This window comes from Furipterus horrens, unplaced genomic scaffold, assembly GCF_987537825.1.
Source record: "Furipterus horrens unplaced genomic scaffold, mFurHor1.1.pri manual_scaffold_13, whole genome shotgun sequence".
NCBI classification, from domain to species: domain Eukaryota; kingdom Metazoa; phylum Chordata; class Mammalia; order Chiroptera; family Furipteridae; genus Furipterus; species Furipterus horrens.
The window spans coordinates 55,824,819-55,841,316 of NW_028327183.1; the positions used below are offsets into that span (position 1 = coordinate 55,824,819).

The 16,498-nt window shown below is 51.8% G+C and overlaps 1 protein-coding gene across 1 annotated transcript; it reads left to right on the plus strand.

Moving 5' to 3' along the window:
• Positions 1-1,305: 1,305 nt before the first annotated feature.
• Positions 1,306-15,554, plus strand: LOC149995473 (leukocyte immunoglobulin-like receptor subfamily A member 6). The gene is made up of 6 exons (XM_090259244.1): positions 1,306-1,408; positions 1,489-1,524; positions 1,688-1,972; positions 2,117-2,422; positions 14,861-15,163; positions 15,448-15,554. The coding sequence occupies exons 1-6, from the start codon at positions 1,375-1,377 to the stop codon at positions 15,552-15,554; spliced, it is 1,071 nt and encodes a 356-aa protein (XP_090115370.1). The 5' UTR covers positions 1,306-1,374.
• The last annotated feature ends 944 nt before the right edge of the window (positions 15,555-16,498 follow it).

Sequence of the window (16,498 nt, forward strand, 5' to 3'; positions counted from 1 at the left end):
CCTGTTCAAAAGCAGTAAACACACACACACACACACACACACACACACACACACTACCACTTCCTGGATGGCTGAAGGACCCTTGAGCAGCATACTTCCTCTCTAGCTCTCAGATCCCCCAGTCGAAGCCCAGTGAGACCACCCAGCCCCCACAAATGTCATCAGAATCCTTCTTGCCTGAGACATGGGGGAGAGGAAGCCAGTCACTGAGAACAGATGAAGATTCTGGAGGTTTGAGAAACTGAAAAGCAGAGGTACCTGGTCCATGGAGCAGAAGGAAGGCTCAGACTCAGACCACAGCACAGTCACGTGAGTCATGGAAGAGACCCTCACAGGGCCGGGGGGAGCCCCTGGCCTCCCCATCACGGGCTGCAGGGCCAGCTGTGTGAGTGTCCAACAAGGTGACTTTCATACCTGCTTCACTCCGTACACAAAATTGATGCTGATGGGCCACAGGCTGAAGAGTAAATCAACGACTTCCTCTTTAGCAAACAATGTAGAAAATGTCTTTTCATCATTTTTTATTGTTCTTCTATGACACTTGTCTCCATTTTTCCCCTTTGACCTCCTCTGTCCATCATAACCCCCTACCCCGGCTCCCACAGTCAGTTCCCACCCTGTCGTCACGCCCATGGCTCATTCATGCATGTCTTTTGACTAGAGATTTTCTATGCTACCTGTTGTTCAATGCCTTCTAACATAATTATAATCACATAGAAGTTTTGTCATAATTCACATAACATTTTAAATATTTATAATATTTGGGGAAAATTTTTTTTCAAGGTTCCCAGTTCTCATAATTTTTCTCCTTTCTCCTTTCTAAGCACCTTAATTGAAACAATCGCCTTAGAATGCTAATTTCTTGCTAAGAAGGGTTCTCATAATACAGGAGATCAGTCCCCTGGGTCTCAGACGCAATTCTGGATCTGGCACAAACACCCGGCAAGTAGTAGGAGATCAGCGAGCGTCTGTCTACGGACAAGTCAGACACCGGAAGTATATTTTGTGTGTAGGAGGTGGAGAACATGAGTGGTCAATCCGTTCTGGAGTCCGCCTGTTGAGGGTGGACTGAGGACCAGAGCCTGGGTCCCGCCCTCTCTGAGCAGGAGCTCAGACCAGGCAGAGGGTCCTGGGAACAAGCAGAGACCCCAGAACTGGGCTGAGTGGCTCCAAGGGACCTGCCGGCCTCCTGAGCTCACGTCACGGAAAAACCCAGTGCCAGGCCCAGGGCGGGGCGTCCGCCCGCAGCGGGTCCACAGAGGTGGGAGCCCGGAAGGGCAGCAGCAGCCCCGGACTCACCACATCCTGTGCGTCTCTGTCCTTCAGGCCCAGGGTCTCGTCCCCCTGGGGAGCGGGAGCACTCACAGCGACGGCATGGTGTCCATCCTCCCTGCTCTTCTCTGCCTCGGTCAGTGTGGGGACGGGCAGGGGCCGCAGGAGGGCACGGGGCACTGATGGGGCAAACCTCTGACAGGGACTCTATTCCAGGGCTGAGCCTGGCCCAGAAAACCCGCGAGCTGAAGGGTGAGTCCTCCCCAGGGTCCCTGTCCCAGCTTCTACTTCACTCCTGGGGCTCGGGAGGCAGCAAGGGGTCCTGGGATGAGGTGGTAATGAGGAGGGACGTGGGCTGAGTGGGGGAATGGGGGGTGGGGGAGCCCTTTCCAATGCAGCCTCTGGTTCCTTCCAGGGACCCTCCCCAAGCCCACCATCTGGGCTGAGCCAGACTCCGTGATCCCCTGGGGAAGCGCTGTGACCATCTGGTGTCAGGGGACCGTGGAGGCTGAGAAGTACTATATGGACATGAGGGGAAGCCTAGTGCCCTGGGACAGACAGAAGCCACTGGAGCCCAGGGACAGGGTCAAGTTCTCCATCACACGCGTGACAGAGGGACATGCAGGGAGCTATCGCTGTTTCTACCTCAGCCCCGCTGGCTGGTCAGTGAGCAGTGACCCCCTGGAGCTGGTGGTGACAGGTGAGAGGACACTCAGGGGACCCAGACTCAGGCTCTGCACTCAGGAAGGGGGTGCTCTCAGGGTGTCTCCCCCTCTCAGCCCAGCCCTGGAGGACGTGAGGGAGGTGTGAGCCCCATTTAACACACTGCCTCCTTCTCTCCTAGGATCCTACAGCATCAAACCCAGCCTCTCAGCCCTGCCCAGCCCTGTCGTGACCTCAGGAGGGAACGTGACCCTCCAGTGTGACTCATGGTGGGGATTTGACATGTTCATTCTGACTGAGGAAGGAGAGGACAGGCTCCCCTGGACCCGGGACTCACAGCCACACCCCAGTGGGCAGGTGCAGGCCTTGTTCCCTGTGGGCCCCGTGACCCCCGGCCGCAGGTGGACGTTCAGATGCTACGGCCGTTACAGGAACACCCCCCAGGTGTGGTCACTGCCCAGTGAACCCCTGGAGCTCCAGGTCTCAGGTGAGGACCCCTGACCCCATCCTTTCTGAGCCGTCAGTTCAGGGTGATGTCCCCAGGAGACATCTGAGGTTGGAGGGGACTGAGGGGTCTAAGTGATGGTCGCCCAGCAGAGATGTGCCCCTCAGAGACCCTCCCTGTCCTGCCTCCCCTCCCCTCCCCTGGGATCAGAGGTGGTCAGTGGGCAGGGGGAGTGTCTTTCCTGATGGAGGAAAGAGTCTGACGACAACTTCGGGGTTCGTCCCCGACCCTCAGCCACTTCTGTCCCCCTTCCCAGGACCCCCTGGGGGTCCAAACCCCACACCCACAAGGACCATCCCCTCAGCTGATGAGTCACTGAGACCTCTGCTCATAGGGAGCACAGAGCAGCCCTGGGAGCTCTGAGGGTCCATCAGGGGTATGATGTCCCCCAGACACTCAGGGACGGGCTATGTCCCCAGGGCAGGGAGTCAGGCAGAGGTGCCTGGAGCAACACGCCCCCAGGGCTCTGAGGCTGCAGGTGACGGGGAAGGAGGGGCATGGCAGAGGTACATGTGTGGCCCAGGCTGGGGGAGAAGCAATGGGGCTTAGGTGCGGAAAAGGCCGTTCCCACCCCTCACCCCCATCCTGAATTTCCAGGCGGCTCTGAGGATGGAGGACCCCCCATCACAGAGTCAGGTCAGCAGAGCAGTAAGTGAGGGACTTTGTGGGCGGCTGGTGGGCCCTGGTTCTGGTCCCAGCTCTTCAGCTCCCACGGCGGGGACAGCGGTCCCTTCTCTGCTCTGAGGGTCAGGTTCATGTCTGTTCATCCTGCTTCCCTCATGCTCACAGACTGCGGTGACATTAGCTGACATCAGGTACCTCACAGGCTCAGGAAGGCAGTGCCCCAGCCAAGCCTGCGCCCCTCTCTCTAGAATGAACCCCTGACAGCCCCTCCCTCTCAGTGCAGCCAGGCCCAGTGGTGGCTCAGGAGAGAACACGGCCCTGCTGGGTCAGTCACGGAGCCCGGGAGTCACTTTCTGTACATGACATATCAGCCCGTTCCCCTCCCCCATGTCGTAGATAAACTTCTGAACTGGGTACATGTAGGCCCAATTCTTCATGAGCTCTGTGACCTCAGCCCACGGGGGCACCTACAGGTGCTACAGCTCACTCAGCACCTCCCCCTACATCCTGTCACAGCCCAGTGCCTCCTGGAGATCCTGGTCTCAGGTGAGGAGACCCTAACTCTGTCCTTCCTAAGCTCACACTGCGCAGGGCTCTGTCTCTCCAGGGTCTGAAACAGTAATAATGGGGGAGTTTTGGGGACTCCACTGAGGAGGATATGCAGGAACCCCAACAGCAATCCCTCCCCCATGGACGCTGGGACATCAGCTGCTGAGTTAGTGGGGTCCCTCAGCTGGAGGGAAAGAAGTGGAGGGGGTCTGCCTCACACACAGGACACAACCATTTCCATATGGTGACCATCTTCCTTACCACCCTTGGGCTCTGTGGGACATTAGCTGCTCCAAAGTTATTCCAGGAACGTTCAGACACCAAAGAGGCTGAGACAATCCAAGGAGGGGACAGAGAACCTGGCAGAGATGAGATGGAGCTCATGGAAGGACCGTGAAGATGTTGTGATCTGAGGGTGGGGCATCGGAGAGCACAGACCCCAGGAGGAAGGCCTGCGGTCCCCCCAAGTCCTCACTCACACCCTCATTCATGATTCTCAGGAGCAGCCGACACCATCAGCCCATCACAGAACAGCCCAGGTACCAGGAGTGGGGATCAGGGGAAATCCTCAGTGACGGGGCTGGGGCAGAGAGTCATGTCCTGTCAGACAGAGGAAGGGACCCTGATGGACATCCAGGACCATGGAGTGACTTTGTCTTCCCTGACCTCTGTGACCCCTCTACCCACAATCCCTAGCCTCCCACCCCCAGGACTACACGGTGGAGAACCTCATCCGCATGGGCGTGGATGGTCTGGTCCTGCTGGCCCTCGGGGTGCTGCTGCTTCAGGCTCGAGACAGCGAGAGGAGGGCCCACGCTGCAGCCGGGACGTGAACACAGAGGGGACGGGCACCATTCAGAGTGGGGGAGCGTGGAGCTCTCTGATCACCTGGGACGTGGTGGAGGACAACCTGGGCCGCAGCTGGGGCAACTGTCTGCGAATTTGTCTGGGAGAGGAAACACGGTTTGGGTGCATGGGGTGTCTGTGGACCCCTGTACAGGACTCTGCCACAGTAAATGTGTGTTTTCTCTCCCTCGGTCTTTGCTGACTTTCTTTGTTGACTCTCTGTAACGACCCCCCCTTCTTTCCTCACCCCTGTGACATGAGGGTCCACCCGCATGGCTGTCTGGGTCCACACATCTAAAACCTCATGCCCTCTTCCACTTATAGATGATAAAGTGTCCTTAATTTCTAACCACCACACGACCCGATGCATGTCATGGGGTCTTCATCTCCTCAGATCACAGGAGTCACCTGTGAGCCACAAGTAAATAAACGGGCAAAAGTAGAGACAACCCTGAGAGATGAATGCAAACCACTGCCTCCTGCCCTCTCTGGGCCCCCCGTGCTCCTCATCTTCTTCAGATGCCACGTGTGCTTTCCCCAGAACTGTCCTCCCTTGGTGTTTGAAGGGACAGCCTAGTGGGGGTGTCACCTTACAATGTTACCATGTTTAAGAATGATAGGATTTGTGGAATATTCCAAAGTCTGAATATAAATAAAATGGAATTTTACTCAACCATGAGAAAGAAGAACAAGTAGAAACAGAGGCAGGACACTTGGAGCAGACAGACAGAGCTCAGAGGGGATGGAGGAGGAGACTGGATGAAAGAAGGTGGAGGGATCAGTCCAGGAACGCTCATGCATGACCCGCTGACACTGTCGGCAGGGCGGTGACGGCTAGAGGGAAGGGCAGCGGGGGCTGGGTGGAGGCGGACAAAGGAGGGGGTAGAAATGGGGACATCGGTAAGAGTGTCACAGTAAAAATAAACAAAAAGCCCTGACATTTGAGGCAACGTGAATGGACCTGGAGGGCATTTGTTAACCCGGCTTGATCGCACAGAGAAAGAGAAATCCTGGCTGATCTCACGTACATGTGGGATCTCTAGAAGCCGATCCGTAGACACAGGGAGTGGCACGGTTCTCACCAAGCAGAGTGCAGGACAAGGAGACGGTGGGCAAAGGGCATCGGCCTCCAGTCATAAGGCTAACAATTCCCGGGGTGTCTAACGGACAGCCTGGTGGTTACACTGAGCTATGCTGTGTTATGTGTGGAGAGTGGCTTAGGGAGGTGCATCTGAGATGTTCTCACCACAAAAAATGAGTGGCAATCATGTGATTTCTTTTTTTTAAGTATATTTTATTGATTATATTGTTGCAGTAGTTTCCATTTTTTCCCCTTTGCTCCCCTCTGCGCAGTACCCCTCTTTCCTCCAGCAATCCCACCCCCCTTAGTTCATGTCCATGGGTCATGCATATAAGTTCTTTGGCTTCACACTTTCCTGTATTATTCTTAACTTCCCCCTGTCTATTTTGTACCAATCAATTATGGTTCTTAATCCCTGCACCATTTGCCCATTTCTACCCCTCCCCTTCCCAGCTGATAACCCTCCAAATGATCTCCATACCTACGATTCTGTTCCTATTCTGGTTTGCTTAGTTGGATTTTGTTTTTATTTTTTAGACTCAGTTGTTGATAGTTGTGAGTTTGTTGTCATTTCAGTGTTCATAGTTTTGATCTTCTTTTTCCTAAGTAAGTCCCTTTGACGTTTCATATAATAATGGCTTGGTGATGATGAGCTCCTTTAGCTTTACCTTGTCTGGGAAGAACTTCATCTGCCCTTCCATTCCAAATGCTGGCTTTGCTGGATAGAGTAGTTCTGGTTGCAGATTGCCTTTCATCACATTGAATACTGTTTGCCAGTCCCTTCCTGCCTGCAAAGTGTCCTCTGAGAAATCAGCTGATAGTCCTATCGGCACCCCACAGTATGCAACTCTCAGCCTCTCTCTTGCTGCCCCCAGGACTCTGTCTTTATCTTTCAACTTTGGCATCTCAATCATGATGTGTCCTGCTGTGGTCTCCTCTGGGTCCAGCCCGCCCGGGACCCTCCATTCTTCCCAAACCCGTATGTCCATCCTTTACAAGATTTGGGAAGCTTTCCTCATGTTTTTCAATTCTTACTTCCTCGTTCTGTACTGGTTGACAGTTCTTTTCTTCCTTATGTTCCAAATCGTTGATTTAAACCCGTTTCCTTCCCTTCACCATTGGTTTTGTGTAGATTTTCCTTCGTTTCACTTAGCATAGCTTTCACTTCTTCCCTTATGTGTCTGCCGTACTCAAGCATATCTGTCAAGTCTGTGAGCTACTTTATCACCAGTGTTTTGAATTCTGGGTCTATTAGGTTGGCTATCTCCTCGTTTGTTAGGTTGGTTATCTTCTTGTCGCTTAGTTCTCCCACTGGAGCCTTGATCCCTTTCCCATTTTGGGTCATACTTTTCTGTCTCCTCATTCTGACAGGTTCCTGTGTTTGTTTGCCTCCGCATCCCAGGTACAGCTGTCGCTCCTGTTACATTGTAAGGGGCAGAGCCTTAGTGATTGTTCAGTACAGGGCGATCTGTTTCACCACGTTGTGGAACTGTATGTGGGGAAGGGATTTGCGAGGGAACAATGTCACCCACCCAGCACTTGCCCCTTTTCCAGACACCTCTTCCACTACCGCTCCAGAATGGGCGCCCCTCTAGCTGCTGCCCTGGCTGTTGTTCCCAGATGAGGTGGGTCTGTGGATGTTCTAGGACCATGGGGGCTCTTTAAACAAGTGGACTCTGCTGAGACAGGCAGTTTCTGCCTCCACCCCAACCCCCACTGGTCTGCACAGTCAGGAGCAATGAGGCTTGATTTCCCCGGCGCTGGTACCTTGAGCTGTGAGGTCCAGCGCGGAGCTGGAAACACTCCCCAGGTGTCCCTCCTGACTGCGTTTTCCACTGGCCTGCCACTGCCGCCGCCACACCACATCCTCTCCACCCCGGCTCTGCTTCTCCTGGCTGTCTTGTTGAGTATTTCTTCTTGATATCTTTGTCTGTTGGACTTCCATGCAGCTTGATTTTCTGGAACTTCTGGTTGTCTCTAGTTCTGAGGTAGTTGTGTTCCTTCTCATTTGTGGAGGGAGACACAGCGTGTCTGTCTATGTCTCTGTCTTGGCCAGAAGTGTCTGTCTTCATTCTTGATGTAAAAAATATAACTCACAGCAGGCAAATGTCATGTGATCTGATGACTGAAAATATCACAGCGTTTGTGAATCTATGTATTTATGTATCCATTTCTCTCTCTCTCTCTGTGTATCTCTAACTCTCAGGTGCATTTTTTCTCTCTCTTTACCTATCTTTCAATCAATTTATCTATATATCGCCATCTGAGAATCATCTATGGCCTTCTTTCTGGAAAAAATAAAATAAATTTCTCTTTTCCAAAGCCACCCAGTTATTTGTAATTTGTTACAACAACTTGACCAAGCTCCTCTCTTTTCTTCCTGTCTCTTTTCTTCTCCTTCTTATATTCCCCTTATTTGCCCTCCTTTCCTCCTCCTCCTCCTCCTCCTCCTCCTCCTCCTCTCTCTCTCTCTCTCTCTCTCTCTCTCTCTCTCTCTCTCTCTCTCTCTCTCTCTCTCTCTCTCTCCACCTCCATAGAGGGAGAAAGAACTCGGTTTTGACTAATACACAAGAAATGGTTTCAGCTGAAACAAGAATCTGCAAGTTTTCCTCTCATTGAAAACACAGTATCAAACTGCCCAGTTAATGACTTTCTTTTTGTAGCAGAGTACAAAGACAATGAAGGGAAATTGACAACAATAAAAAAATTTCTTTTAACTTCACAAATGTAAACAGCTATAAGTGATATTCAAATAATTAATCTTGGAAATGATTTTTTGGTATGTTTGCAATTTCATAGTTTTCTTGTTATTAAAGATGTAAACTATAACCAATATGCAAGTGATACTAGACCTAATAAATATTAAGTGGAAGTCAAATTTCATATTTCTTCTGAGAATGGTTTTATATTATTAACTATTTTATATATTCGCTTTGCCAGGAAATGCTGACTGCTATAAACTGAATAATTGTTATGGTTCTCCAATAACAGCAAACTAGGTTAAATCCTCCTATGACTGTAGGGTTTAGGAAAATGAACGGTGACACCTGAGACGTGAGGGGTGTTTAGTGACGTGGCTCAGCTCAGTCCATCAGCACCTGCTATTTGTAGGGAGAGGAGAAGCTGGTGTTCTTCCTGTGTGGCAGGCACCTCGTGCACAGAACTGACTGTGCTGTGGGGACAGTGCCCACCACATCCTATGCCTCTGTATCCTGAGTTGCACTTGAACGACTGAAAAATGAGCCATCGAAAAGTCTGCTATAAAAAATGTCCACTGAGAGTTTGCCCCTTTTCCTAAGGCACGGACAGGAGGAACATGATGCAGCAACGAAAATTCAAAATAGTTGTCCCAGGATCCACAAGTCAGGACAGTGCGTCTCCTGCCCAGAGGCTGTACTGACCCAGGCCCTGTCCAGCCTTGAACAGAAATGCGCATGTGTATCTAGGAGGCTTTCCTCAGAACCATGGGTCACCTCCACTTCCGCTCATTCTGTCCTGGTTTGCAGATGAATCCCGAGAGGTGGTGGAGAATTCAGCACTGGGTCTTGGACAGCTCCACCCCCCACCTGGAGCACACCTAGCCATCTAGCTGTCTCTTTTCTAATGTTTTTATGTAAAAGGAGCATGTAAATATGAGTATATGACTTACATATACTTTATGCAGAATATTTTATGGGTCTGTGTATTCTAAAGTGTTTCTCTTCACTACAGTTGTCTTTTAATCTTATATACGTATTTTATCCTCTCGGTGGGCTGAGCACCAAGAACACATTCAACAGAAGGAATCAGAGCTTGTTTTAAAAGCAGTGACAGAACCACATAGTTCATTTTAGGTCCTCGGAATTGGGGTATTAATTGCACTGAACACAGTAGTGAGGTAGATTCACGTTGCCAAAGAGTTGAAATTTCCCCTGTACACCCATTACTTTACTCACAGGAAAGTATGCATGAGTGCCTGGGGATGATCCTTTGTTGAGTTCTCTCAAAAGTATAAAGAGCCTGGATATACACTTAAAAGCTGAAATCCTCCTGTGGACAATCTGTGTGTACTGTTAGGAAGGATATAAAACTCTCCTGAGTAGGAAGCACTGTCTGGGTGGATGAGCCTGAGAAGCATGAATGATGAAATAATCCTGGCATTTCCACGACATAAAAAGTCAGCCACTCAACTCCCACTTTCTAGTGTAAGTGTCTGCACAGAGACACTTTCAAAAACTTCACTAGGATGAAGTATCTCAAGTTCATGCTTTACATATGGACAAGATGATTCTGAAGTTTATATGAAACTCCACAAGATTGCCACAAGAGCCAAAAATAATTCTGAAGGAAAACATAGTGAGAAAGGAGGACTCACAAGATCACATTTCAAATCTTACTATGATATTCCTGTAATAGAGGGATTTTGGATTTGGTTAAAATATTGACACATATTTTAATGAAATATAATAAAGATCTACAAATAGACCCACACAAGTCCAGTCCACTGCATTTAGACAATGATGCCCAGACACACCAAGAAAGAAAGGATGTTCTTTGCATCAAATGATGCTCAATATTTGGATATCATGGCTCTTTGCTGTGCTGACTTTGATAAGACGCCAGGAAGGCCTTGCCCATGGTGGCCACAACATTTCACTCCCATCACCAGTGCCGGGCTCTCACGGTCAGCCCACGCCATTGTCAACTGTCAGTGCTCCTGCCTTTATATTTGAGCCACTCTGTGTGTGTGTTGCTACCACACTGAGAGTTCATGCTCGCTTTTGATAAATTATGAAACCGAGGAACAGTTTCAGAAATAACCACACGTTGGATAGCAATGTTTGTAAGTTGAATGTTAAAGTATTTGTCTCCTATGGGTGTCAGCTGTCATCTTACAGATGTGTAGATATGTTTTAAATGTTCTCAGTCCCAGTCCCTTGCCTCATTTGCTATTGCTAATATCTCCTCCCACCGTTTCCCATTGTGCGGCTTCAACTTCCCTCTCTTGTGGGTGTCCACGGGAACAGTTATTATTTTTAGTGCAGCCCATTTACCAATTTGTCCCCCATTGTCCTCCACTGCCCCTCCCACACCCCGCCCCCACCTTCAATCCCCACCATGTTGTCTATGTCTCTGGATCATTAATACTAGTTACTTGACTAGACCCTTCCCCTTCTTTCCCCACTTCTCCCCTTACTTCACCCCTCTGGTCACTGCCAGTCTGTTCCTTCTTTCCATGCTTCTGGTTCCATTTTGGCCATCTGTTTTATGTTCATTAGGTTCCTGTAATACATGAGATCATATGGTATTGGCCTTTGGCTGCCTGGCTTATTTCACTGAGCACAATATTCTCCAAGTCCATCCATGCTGTCATGAAAGGTAGGAGTAAGATCTCACCTATAAAAGGAAGCTAATGAAGAAAATAAACTAACAAACAAAATAGAACCACAGGCATGGAAACATGGATCAGATTGATAGTGACCAGAGAGGAAGGGGGATAAGGAAGGAAATAAGGGGAAGAGTCTAGTCAAAGAACATGTATGAATGACCCATGGACATGACATGTGTGGAAAACAACTGTGGGTGAGGGGGTGGATTGTGGGGAAGAGGGCAAAGGAGAAAAATTGGAACAACTGTAATAGAATAAGTATAAAAAACTTTAAAAACTAGTTAGGAGCAGGGGTGGTCTTCTGAGTTTGTTTTCAGCCAGCCAAAATGTTTCTGTCACCACCTTCAACAGCCCCACACTGATGTGGTCACTTTATGACGTGCTTTTTGAACAACACTTGCTCTTCAAAATGCTGTGACATTCTATTGCCGTCAAGCTGAGGTTGTTTATTTGTTTTCAAGTAAAACCTTTGGGGGTTGCAAAAACAGCTGTGGATATCGAACATACAAACCTCTGGGCTTCCTGTCAAAGAAAACATTTATTGCTGTCAAGATTAGACTGTTTATTCATTTTCAAGTAAAGCCTTCGAGGTTTGCAAAAACATCTACAGTTATGGAACATAGAAACCTCTGGGCTTCCTGTTGAAGAAAACGTGCAACCAAATACAAGACAACATTTTAGAGAACCCTGGAGACAAAGCGACTCTCTGCACTGCAGCAAAAGAGGGTGAGGTGTTGACAGGTCACGGGCATGCTCCCTGCCAGGCGAGGATGTTGGATTATGTTTATAAGACAAGAAGAATACACAGGGGAACCGGTATGGTCAGATCGAGTAATAAATGTCTTATGTGCCATGGATTACCAGTGAACTAGAGATAAACAATATGTGTCAATAAAGTATAACATCAACAGTAACTGAACTCCAGTCTTGCATGTCCAACCATGGGACGTGGATGGCTTACAGGGACTTACACACAATCCTTGCATACTTCTTCCCAGCTCTCAACGCATGTGAAGACGAGAAATGAGAAGAAGGAATCTCCGTGTTCCTTCCATTTCTGAGCTTTTAGCTGGGGGCTTCCGAAGGGGTTGCCAGTTCTATAGAACGCTAAGAAAGCAGATATGGGGGAGAACCGAAATGTCAATAGCACCTAGTGTGAACGTGCGTGTCTGCGAGTGTGTGAAGGTTTGAGTGTGAGTGCGTGTGACTGAATGTGCTCACGGGGTAACGACAGCTCTGGGGGGCTGAGGAAACAGAAGTGAGAGCTGAGCTTGGAGGGTCACCTGTGGATGATCATGAATAGTTTTCAGTTCAGAAAGAAATGACTGGAGGTACCTGAAGACAGGGCCACGGAGAAACTTACAGCAGAAAATGGACAGAATCTGAAATGTAATTTTCAAAGACTGATGTGAAGGGTGAACTGAGAGGAAAGTGAGGGTGCAGAACTCAGTACCCAGGCAGGTGGAGGGTGAGACCACTGCCTGGGGGACAGCAAGGGTGACCATCTCTCCCCACCTCGGTGACTGGAATCCAAGGAGCCCTCAGGACAGAGAAACAGGGGTCGCAGGGATGAGCCTGGGGTCTTTGCAATGCACTCTGCTTCTGCAGGGGATCCCAGCACTTCCTCCTCGCCTGCAGCTCGGGGCTGAGTCTCACTGTTCCCACGTGACTTTGTGTCTCTGAGAGAAGTGGGCTCTTTCCCCTTCCCCCCCCTTGGGGGAATCACTGGAGTCCTTTCTGCCTTTCAGAGCAGCCAAGATCCTGGGTGTCACTGTCCTCTTAGAACTGTGGAGTCTCTTCAGGACTCACAGAATCTTTATTAATGAGAGTCCTGTTCAAAAGCAGTAAACACACACACACACACACACACACACACACACACACACACACTACCACTTCCTGGATGGCTGAAGGACCCTTGAGCAGCCTACTTCCTCTCTAGCTCTCAGATCCCTCAGTCACAGCCCAGTGAGACCACCCAGCCCCCACAAATGTCATCAGAATCCTTCTTGCCTGAGACATGGGGGAGAGGAAGCCAGTCACTGAGAGCCGATGGAGATTCTGGAGGTTTGAGAAACTGAAAAGCAGAGGTACCTGGTCCATGGAGCAGAAGGAAGGCTCAGACTCACACCACACCACAGTCACGTGAGTCACGGCAGAGACCCTCACAGGGCCGGGGGGAGCCCCTGGCCTCCCCATCACGGGCTGCAGGGCCAGCTGTGTGAGTGTCCAACAAGCTGACTTTCATACCTGCTTCACTCCGTACACAAAATTGATGCTGATGGGCCACAGGCTGAAGAGTAAATCAACGACTTCTTCTTTAGCAAACAATGTAGAAAATATCTTTTCATCATTTTTTATTGTTCTTCTATGACACTTGTCTCCATTTTTCCCCTTTGGCCTCCTCTGTCCATCCCAACCCCCTACCCCGCCTCCCACAGTCAGTTCCCACCCTGTCGTCACGCCCATGGCTCATTCATGCGTGTTCTTTGACTAGAGATTTTCTATGCTACCTGTTGTTCAATGCCTTCTAATATAATTATAATCACATAGAAGTTTTGTCGTAATTCACAGAACATTTTAAATATTTATAATATTTGGGGAAAACTTTCTTTCAAGGTCCACGATTCTCATAATTTTTCTCATTTCTCCCTTCTAAGCACATTAATTGCAACAATCGCCTTAGAATGCCGATTTCTTGCTAAGAAGGGTTCTCAGAATACAGGAGATCAGTCCCCTGGATCTCAGACGCAGTTCTGGATCTGGCACAGACACCCGGCAGGCAGTAGGAGATCAGCGAGCGTCTGTCTACGGACAAGTCAGACACCGGAAGTATATTTTGTGTGTGGGAGGTGGAGAACATGAGTGGTCAATCCGTTCTGGAGTCCGCCTGTTGAGGGTGGACTGAGGACCAGAGCCTGGATCCCGCCCTCTCTGAGCAGGAGCTCAGACCAGGCAGAGGGTCCTGGGAACAAGCAGAGACCCCACAACTGGGCTGAGTGGCTCCAAGGGACCTGCCGGCCTCCTGAGCTCACGTCACGGAAAAACCCAGCGCCAGGCCCAGGGCGGGACGTCCGCCCGCAGCGGGTCCACAGAGGTGGGAGCCCGGAAGGGCGGCAGCAGCCCCGGACTCACCACATCCTGTGCGTCTCTGTCCTTCAGGCCCAGGGTCTCGTCCCCCTGCAGAGCGGGAGCACTCACAGCGACGGCATGGTGTCCATCTTCCCTGCTCTTCTCTGCCTCGGTCAGTGTGGGGACGGGCAGGGGCTGCAGGAGGGCACAGGGCACTGATGGGGCAAACCTCTGACAGGGACTCTATTCCAGGGCTGAGCCTGGCCCAGAAAACCCGCGAGCTGAAGGGTGAGTCCTCCCCAGGGTCCCTGTCCCAGCTTCTACTTCACCCCTGTGGCTCAGGAGGCAGCAAGGGGTCCTGGGATGAGGTGGTAATGAGGAAGGACATGGGCTGAGCGGGGTAATGGGGGGTAGGAGAGCCGTTTCCAATGCAGCCGCTCGTTCCTTCCAGGGACCCTCCCCAAGCCCACCCTCTGGGCTGAGCCAGGCCCTGTGATCCCCTGGGGGATCCATGTGACTATCTGGTATCAGGGGACCCTGGAGGCTGAGGAGTACTATATGGACATAAGGGGAAGACCAGTTCCCTGGGACAGACAGAAGCCACTGGAGCCCAGGGAAAAGGCCAAGGTCTCCATCACACGTGTGACAGACATACACGCAGGGAGCTATTGCTGTTACTACCTCAGCCCCGCTGGCTGGTCAGAGCGCAGTGACCCCCTGGAGCTGGTGGTGACAGGTGAGAGGACACTCAGGGGACCCAGACTCACGCTCTGTCCTCAGGAAGGGGGTGCTCTCAGGGTGTCTCCCCCTCACAGCCCAGTCCTGGAGGATGTGAGGGAGATGTGAGTCCCATTTAACACGCTGCCTCCTTCTCCCCTAGGATTCTACACCAAACCAAGCCTCTCAGCCCTGCCCAGCCCTGTCATGACCTCAGGAATGAACGTGACCCTCCAGTGTGGCTCAGGGCAGGGATTTGGCAGGTTCATTCTGACTGAGGAAGGAGAGGACAGGCTCCCATGGACCCGGGACTCACAGCGACACCCCAGTGGGCAGGTGCAGACCCTGTTCCCTGTGGGCCCCGTGACACCCGGCCGCAGGTGGACGTTCAGATGCTATGGCTGTTACAGGAACACCCCCCAGGTGTGGTCACTGCCTAGTGACCCTCTGGAGCTCCTGGTCTCAGGTGAGGCCCGGGACCCCATTCTTCCTGAACCATCAGCTCTGGGTTGTGTCCCCGGGAGACATCTGAGGTTGGAGGGGACTGAGGGGTCTAAGTGATGGCTGCCCAGCAGAGATGTGCCCCTCAGAGACCCCCCCTATCCTGCCTCCCCTCCCGCTCCCCTGGGTTCAGAGGTGACAAGTGGGCAGGGAAATGTCTTGGGGGCCACACAGCTGATGGAGGAAAGGGTCTGATGACAGCTCCAGGGTTAGTCCCCGACCCTCAGCCGCTTCTGTTCCCCTTCCCAGGACCCTCTGGGGGCCCCTGCCCCCCACCCACAAGGACCATCCCCACAGCTTGTGAGTCTCTGAGACCTCTGCTCAGAGGGAAAACAGAGCAGCCCTGGGAGCTCTGAGGGTCCATCAGGAGTCTCATGTCCCCTAGCCACTCAGGGATGGGCTGGGTCCCCAGGGCAGGGAGTCAGGCAGAAGTACCGGGAGCCACAGGCCCCCAAGGCTCTGAGGCTGCAGGTGATGACGGGGGGGGGGGCATGGCAGAGGGACATGTGGGGTGCAGGCTGGGGGAGGAGCCAGGCTCAGGTGCGGAGAAGGCAGCCCCCACCCCTCACCCCTATCCTGAATTTCCAGGCGGCCCTGAGGATGGAGGACCCCCCACCACACAGTCAGGTCAGCAGAGCGGTAAGTGAGGGTCCCTATGGGGGGCTGGTGGTTCCTCGTTCTGGTCCCAGCTCTGCTGCTCCCTCGGTGGGGTCAGAGATCCCTTTTCTGCACTGAGGGTCGGGTTCATGTCTGTTCATTCTGGTCACCCTCCTTCTCACGGACTGCAGTGACATTAGGTGACATAAGGGGTCTCACAACCTGAGGAAGGCCGTGCTCCAGCCCAGCCTGACCCTCCCAAGGGGGCATCAGGACCCTACAGGATGAGACAACCCGGGAGAGACACAGGATCCACCCCGAGCCCCTGCCCCTCCCGTGTCCCTGCTGTGCTGGGGGCAGGTAGTAAGGAAGGACCCTCGGCTCCATGTGAGACAGGACAGGCCCCCTGCAGATGGGGAGCCCAGAGCTCAGGGCTGGTATCACCTGGGGGCAGCATGAGGAGAGCACAGGGACCCCACGTCCCAGGTCCCGTCCCCACCCTGCCCGGCCAGGCTGGCTGACCTGGGGCACGTGGGTAACCTCTCTGAGCCTCGGTGCACTGGGGGTGGGGCCTGAGGGCTGTGAGGTCAGCGGAGATGCACAACAGACCCAGAACGTGCCTCGCACACAGTAGGTGCTCATTAAATGGCATCTCTGGCTCACAGATGACGTCACTCCTGCCCAAGGTCTGCCATGGTACTGG